Source organism: Notamacropus eugenii, chromosome 2 (genome assembly GCF_028372415.1).
Source record: "Notamacropus eugenii isolate mMacEug1 chromosome 2, mMacEug1.pri_v2, whole genome shotgun sequence".
In the NCBI taxonomy this organism is placed as follows: domain Eukaryota; kingdom Metazoa; phylum Chordata; class Mammalia; order Diprotodontia; family Macropodidae; genus Notamacropus; species Notamacropus eugenii.
The window spans coordinates 79,907,675-79,914,674 of NC_092873.1; the positions used below are offsets into that span (position 1 = coordinate 79,907,675).

At 50.8% G+C, this 7,000-nt stretch overlaps 1 protein-coding gene across 4 annotated transcripts; it reads right to left on the reverse strand.

Annotated features, from left to right (window-relative positions):
- Positions 1 to 994: 994 nt before the first annotated feature.
- Positions 995 to 6,254, reverse strand: TRIP6 (thyroid hormone receptor interactor 6). 4 transcript variants are annotated; one of them, XM_072641363.1, is made up of 9 exons: positions 5,971 to 6,254; positions 5,541 to 5,623; positions 5,324 to 5,449; positions 4,730 to 5,107; positions 4,117 to 4,213; positions 3,816 to 3,985; positions 3,373 to 3,551; positions 2,834 to 2,954; positions 995 to 2,641 (listed from the first exon to the last, which is right to left on the reverse strand). In XM_072641363.1, the coding sequence occupies exons 1-9, from the start codon at positions 6,074 to 6,076 to the stop codon at positions 2,510 to 2,512; spliced, it is 1,392 nt and encodes a 463-aa protein (XP_072497464.1). In that variant the 5' UTR covers positions 6,077 to 6,254; the 3' UTR covers positions 995 to 2,509. The 4 variants fall into 4 exon arrangements, with proteins under 4 accessions (XP_072497464.1, XP_072497466.1, XP_072497462.1 ...); XM_072641365.1 differs by having other exon boundaries at positions 4,946 to 5,107; positions 5,971 to 6,243; XM_072641361.1 differs by having other exon boundaries at positions 4,117 to 4,216; positions 5,971 to 6,214.
- Positions 6,255 to 7,000: the final 746 nt, after the last annotated feature.

Sequence of the window (7,000 nt, forward strand, 5' to 3'; positions counted from 1 at the left end):
TCCTCTCACCTATTCTTGATCACCAACCCCTCACCCCCCACCCTCTCCAAGCAACAAGTTTTATTGGACATCCAATATATGCCTATTTTTCATAGAACTTGTGGTCATCATCCCCCTTTCCTTCAGTGCTTCTCTCCAGGATTTAATTTCTTTGGAAATACTCCTACCCTAATGTAGTGGAGATAGAATTGTTCCCCACACCTAGCAGAGTATATATGGTGGGACAGAGCAGGGCAGAGTATTTTACAGCACCATCCTCAATCTTAAATATTGGCTGTGGTGTCTGACCAAGATTTTCCCTATTGAAGGGAGGAAGGTGGGGCTGCCTGGCAATTGAAGTGGGGGTAATGTGTGGGGTGGCAGGCCACAGTTATTCCATCTCACCTTCCCACCACCATTTTGTGCTACCACTGAACCATCTGTCATCTCAATCACAAAATTTCTTTATTTGTTCCATAAAATCCTCCTTTATCTACCTGCACCCCCAAGGCCATATCTCTCAAACTCTCTTTAAAGGGTTATCCAAATTTCTGCCTTACTCATAAAATTATGAATTAGCTAGTTATAAACTTATCCTTGTCAGCATCTTGACATAGAGGATCCATATATCCTGGGAGAGGAGGAGAATGGCTGTGAGGAAAAGAGGGAAACATTGACCCCAACCCCTAGGAAACCCTTGATTTCTCCTATGATTAGAAAAACCTCCATTTTGAGTATGGGAATATCTCTTTCTCAGGCGTCAAAGTAAACTTGAAGTAGGGGTTTAAGGAGCTCAATAAAACTGCTGGGAATGTATCAGTCTTTTAGGGCAACTTGGACATGGAGAAGTTGACTATCAGAGAATGGTGGGAGAGGGGAACAAGGGGGCCTCATGATCCTACCATATAAGGACTTGAATTGGGCTATTTAGCCAAAGAAGAGAAGACAGGTAATATGATTGCCTTCTTTAGACTTAGGATAATAGATTTACAGTGGCAAAGGATACTGAAGGCTGTCTTGTTCAAGTGATTTATTTGCGCAAAGTCACAAAGTGGTAAAACTAGATTTTAAACCCTGGTCCTCTGACTCCTAATTCAGTATTCTTTCCAAACTATTCTGCTTGGTCTTGGACAGCAAAACTAGGAGCAAAGAATGGTAGTCCCAAAAGAGGCAAATTGTGCCTGATATAAGGAAAAGCTTCCTAACAATCCAAGCTCTCCAAAAGGGCTGGTACGATAGTGGTTTCCTCTTTCAATGGAGGTCTTCAAGCAAAGGCTGGATGGCCTCTCATCAGGCATCAGTCAAACAAAAAACATTTATTAAGTACCCATTATGTGCTAGGCATTACTCTACGTGATGCTATGGAGGAATCTGTTGTTGAGGACCATTACATTAACCTTCAGGTTGGTCTCTGCCTTAAGTTTCTCCCCTCCACTCAACCATCAATAAAGTACAGATCCAACCATGTCACTCTTCTGCTCAATAAACTGCAGGAGCTCCCTATCACCCCCAGAATGAAATATGAAATCCTCTGGCAAAGCCTTTCACAACCTAGCCTTCTCCTACCTTTCAATCTTCTTTACCTTACTCACCCCAAGAACTCTGTGATCCAATGACACTGGCGTCTGCGCTCTTTCTTACACAAAACACTCCATGCCCCCGCTCAGTGCCCATTCACAGGCACTGCAAGTGCCCCATGCCTGCAAGTCTCTCCCTCCTCATCTCTACTTCCTGGTTTCCCTGGAGTGCCAGGTATCCCACTTTCAACAAGAAGTCTTTCCTAATCCCCAATTAATATTAGGGCATTTCCTCTGTTGGTTATCTCAAACTTAACCTGTCTATAGTTTGTCTGTCTTTTTTATGTTGTTTCCGCTAATGCTTACCACAATGTCTAGCATATAATAGATACTTAATAAATACTTGTTGACCAGATAGATGACTGAGGTAAAGGTTGAACTAGATGTCCTCTGAATTCCATTCTAACCCTGGGAGTCTGTGATTAAGTGAGGTCACTGTGACTTTCCTACTCCCTTGTGCTGCCAGACCTGGTGGCCTTGAAAGATTGACTTCAGAGAAGGGCCTCTGTTGCATAATGAATAGCTAAAGAGGCAGGCCATTTCCATGGCCCAAAAGATTAGATGAGCTTGGAGGCCATGAACACTCTTCCCCAAACAGGACCATCTCAGGATCAGTTTTCCAGTTCTACTTTCTCCCAGAACCCAAGTGTCCAATAACCCTGGAAACCAAGTATCTAACCCTTTGGCTGTTTCCCTCTATGGCTCAAGCCACTGCATCACCAGCCTCAACTCAACCTCCTCTGCACCTCTCCCTTGTATGATAACAATCCAGCTCCTTAGTCCAGCAATTCCTACTCCCCTCACAGGCCAGGGAAGCAGTCCTGGGGCTCAGCAATTATGTGGTGAAGATTGGGAGTGAGGGGCATGGGACTTAGCATCTAATTGTAAATGGGACCAAGATGGGTAGGGGGACGTAAAGAGGGCATGCTGGCAGGTCATGATTGTGGAGAATCTCAGCAGTCGGTGGTGACAGTGGCCGAGAGCTCCTGGATTCGCCAAGCACTACAGGTCTTGCACAGGATATGACCATCCAAGGGGTAGCAGCCCTGACACTCTCCCTCTGATGATAGCAACAGTCCACATTCCTGGGGGAGGGGGAAAGAGGGAGAAGGGAAGAGGGAAGAGAAAAGGAGGAAGAAAGGACAGGAAGACAAGACCTTGCCATCAGTCCTCTGCTTCCCCTGCTCCCAGTACCCTCACACTGCTTCCAGCTATTTCCTCCACTTCCTTCCCCAAACTCACCACCCTCTACCTCTTTCCCTCCAGCCCTCACTGACCTCGCATTTGTAGCAACCAATGTGGAAGCTTCGGTCAAGAGCAACAATCCTCACAGTCTCCTCCTGCCCAGGTTCAGGCATGATGGCACCACCACACACAGAGCATCGAGGGGCAAATTTCCTGAGGGGAGAGTGGAGAAGGGTGTTGAGGTAGGGGATCAGAAGATAAAAGGGACATAGGGAGGTGGAACAGAGGATGGAGAAGTCAAACCCCAGAAAAACAGCCTGGCTTTGGGGAGAAATATTACTACAGACAGAAGAAAGGTGGGCAGAATGGCAGTGTGGAATGTAACACACCCAGGTTCAAAACCCAGTTCTACCACTTTCTTGTCTGTGATGTTAGACATATCACCCTACTTCTCTGGGCTCATTTGTAAAAATGAAAGGTTGGACCAGGTGGCTTCTCAAGTTTCTTCTGACACTATATGATTTCTATGATCCCTATGAATGGGGTAAAGATTTGGGGGAATGGAGATAGGGGAATGGAGTTGTTAAGACCACAGAGAAGGAAAGGCTGAGTGAGCAGGGATCATCAGGACCTGTGGAAGTCTTCAATACAGTGGATCTGGCTGGTGGCATCCACTGTGAAAGGAATGCCATCAAGACCTTGGTGACACACAACACAAGTAAAGCAGCCAGGGTGATAGGCCTTCCCCATGGCCCGTAGAATCCGGTCCAAGATAGGCTGGGAGCACATGGAACACTTCTCCAAAGTAGCCTGTTGAAGAAGTCCCACAGTCAACTTTCCAGTCAAACTCCCTGCCAGAACCCAAATGTCTGGATCCCCAGCCTCCCGACATCTTGACACTCAACTGAGTCTCAAACCCTATAGGGAATAATCTGAAGACATGTACCTTACCTGGCATAGTCCACATTCAGACCCAGCTGCCCTTATGGACTAAATTATCTACTTCCCTAGCTTGGCAATTCTTTCCGATCCCAAATCTTCCTTCACTCTGAACCTTGGCTTCCTGTCACTTACCACATAGCAGCCTTCACAATACGCCTTTCTCTCCACTGCATAGAAGTGCTGGCCCCGGAGCTGAGCCCGGCATGTGGAGCAGACGAAGCAGCCAACATGGAAGACACGATCGAGGGCAATAACCCCAGCACCATCCCCTACCACGTCCTCCCCACAGCCCCCACATCGGCCTAAGGAGCAAGGCAGGGAGTGGGGAGGGGGAGAAGGGAAGAAAGAAGAGAGATTCAATTTTAGTCTAGAGAGTACCAGAACATCCCTGCACCCCCCTCAAAAAAATGCAGATGTTTAGAACCTGGCTCACCAAAGTATTCCCCACTGGGTGGATGGTTCATGTCATGTACCAGCTTCTTGGTTAGTCTCTCCAGCTCTTCCTCAGGGGGAGCCCTGCTGGGGGCAGCCTGCTAGGGGGCATGGGAAAAGGGGACCAGAATGAGACTCAATCCCCTCTGTCCCCTGTCCTGCCCCCAAATCTCCAAGAAGGAGGAGCTATGTATTGCAGAGAACCACATAATAATAAAGAACAGTTTACAATGAATAGCACTTTAGAATTTCCTAAGGTAGATAAGGCGTATGATTATCTTCATTGTAAAAGAGGAGGAAGTTGGAGTGAGGGGATTTGCTTAATCACTCAGTAAGTGTTAAAGAGCTGGAGCTCACATTTGGGTCCTTTAGCCCCAAATCCAGGGTTCCTCCCATGAGAACCAACTGCACGGTCTCTCTCATCTTCAAACACAATAGCCAAAGAAAATGGAAGAACCCAGGCCACCTTGGTCCCTTGAGTGGCCTCTTTCCTCTCTCCTAGCCACCCAACTTTCCTTTAAGGGGTTTTGCCACCCCTACTGTAGAATCACTCCCACCCATTTCCCATCAATGGCCAGTCTTCCTGGCTCACCTTGGGTATACATCCTCCTCACCTTAGGTATATATCCTCCTGTTCTTCTTCCTCCTCTTGGGCCAGAGGCTCCAACATTCTCCTCTTTGGCCCTGAGCTCTCTGTGCCCCTCATAGGAACCCCCCCAAGACTCAGCCCAACTGGTTGAAGGAGGGTAAGGAGCTGGGGGTGGGCTAGAGGCCTGAGGGACACCCCGCCAGGACTGACCATACCCCCTCACAGGCTGAGCCACCTTCACCTGGACCGGGAAGGCAGGGCCAACTGGAGTGCTGGCTGTGGTATAGGAGGCAGGGGTAGGGCCCCCATAAGATGGGGCTGGAACCCTTGGTGGAGTGGTCACTCCTCCACCTGGTTTCAGGAAACCTGAACGGTAGGGAGGGGGCCGAAGGGGCTCGCATGCCTAAAAAGAAATAAAGATACCATAGGATGAGTGGGATCTACCTTGACAACTTGGACTTCTTTCATGCTCATATATTATGACACAACCCAAAAGCCCTGGAATGGAAAAGGTTAGGGGATTTGACATCTTGTAGAAGTTATAGGGGAAAAGATCTTTCTGTTTTCCAAGGGTATGTTATTGCAGAGGCAAAAGAGGAGGATTCTGGGAGGGAGTCACCTGTCTGTCTGGACGACATGGGGCATGGCCCCTACTGCTGTCCAGGTCAGCCAACATGTTGGTCAGTGAATCTATCTCTGCATCCAGACTTCCTAGGTGTACGGCTCCCCTGTCTGGCCGAAGCCCCTGTGGTCAAGAAGAAATGAGGAAGTTTCTGGACCCTTTTCCTGGGAACCCAAACATACAGCCCCCACCTCAAAATCCTTCGACTTCCCACCTGTATGCTTTGGGAGGCTCCGGGGCATCTCCCCAAGGCTGGTGCCAGTTCTTCTGGTCGGCCTGAGCCCTGATAGCCTTGCTCTGTTGGGAAATGGTAGGAACTGCCTAGACACGAAGTGGGCTTAGGGCGCTGGTTAGAGGAGGAAGACCAGGAAAGGGGAAGAGAAAAGCAGGGTTCCAGGAACAAGGGAGGGAGGGCGTGGGGCCGATTCACTGCTCCCCGAGGCTTCCTGTCTGCACAGCCCAGGTGCTAAGAGAAAGGAACTGGGAAGCAGCGAGACCTGCTGGGGCGGGTGGGGGTGGGGCACGAGGGTCTGCAGCAGGGGCGTAGGAAAAGCAAGGGAAGCAGCGGGCCCGGAGGAAGCGAGGACCAGGGGGGCATCGGGCACCCTCCACTCCCTGGGTCCTGGGCTGGACGTGCCCGTTACCTGCTCCGTGGGCCGAGGGGCCGGGAGTGCCCCGCACGAGAGCTCGTGCCTGGGGGAGCCTGCTCTGCTCCGGCTGCTTTGGGGGGAGCCAGGTGGGGCCGGACATGGCAGGCAAGGCGGCTCTCGCCACGAGTGGAGGAGCGCGTGGGAACTCCGCGGTGGCGTTCCTCCGGCGCCCACGGAGGTGGCCCCCTTCTCTGGTCTCCACCCCGGCTCTGGCTCCGGCTCCGAGACAGAAGAAACTTTTTCTGCCTTCTCTTTTTTCTTCAACATCAATTTGGGGGAGAGCCACGCCCCCAGTGACATCACCGCATTCCTAAGTGATGAGGATCACGTGGCGGCCCGAGACGCCTCTGCCCCTCCCCCCGAGCCCCCAGCCCCTCACCGACTTCCCCACGGTCTCCCTCTGACCAGGCCCCCTCCTCTAGCTCCACTTTCTGGGGCTTCCCCGGGAAGCTGGGGATGGAGGCTGGGGGCAGGGGGCTGAGGTCCTGCGGGGCTGGGGGCTGGGGGCTGAGCCTGGGCTCAGAGTTGAAGAAAGAAGACCAAGAAAGACCTGGGATGGCTGGGAAGGCTCCATAATAACCCCACACCTTTTTCTTTGGATTCACCAACTCACCCACGCGGGTGGCCCCCGCCCCTGGCTCTCTACCTTGCAGCTCACACAGCCTGCCACGCTTCGCCCTTGCATTCCCTCCCTCCACTGGCCAAATGCTAAATAGTACTGAATAAATAGTAACTGTTTCTCTTTTACCTAGGAACCCCGAGGGTCTTCTCCCAGTTTGTTTTTGGTTTTTTTTTTTATTAAAGGGACCATCCCTTGAGCAACTACTTAAAGAAGCGCATTCATTGAATGGGTGTGTCTCACCCAAAGTGAGAATGTGGTAAGGCCTTAGCCTGAAAGGGCCAGGGTCTCCCAGTGCATCCTGGGCCATCTCCAGCTGTCCTGATGAATGTCAGGCCACTGGACCCAGATGGCTCAGGAGGAGAAAGTGAGGCTGGTGACCTTGCACAGCCCTGCCTCCCTCAA

What these genes read in the sequence shown, in the direction of transcription:
- TRIP6 (XM_072641361.1), bottom strand. Translation starts at nt 6,076, where the DNA reads ATGTCCGGCCCCACCTGGCTCCCCCCAAAGCAGCCGGAGCAGAGCAGG. An exon ending in GAGCCTCCCAAAGCATACAG is followed by an intron (nt 5,450 to 5,540) that starts GTGGGAAGTCGA and finishes TCTTGACCACAG; the next exon opens with GGGCTTCGGCCAGACAGGGG. An exon ending in CAGGAGGATATATACCTAAG is followed by an intron (nt 4,217 to 4,729) that starts GTGAGGAGGATG and finishes CATGCCCCCTAG; the next exon opens with CAGGCTGCCCCCAGCAGGGC.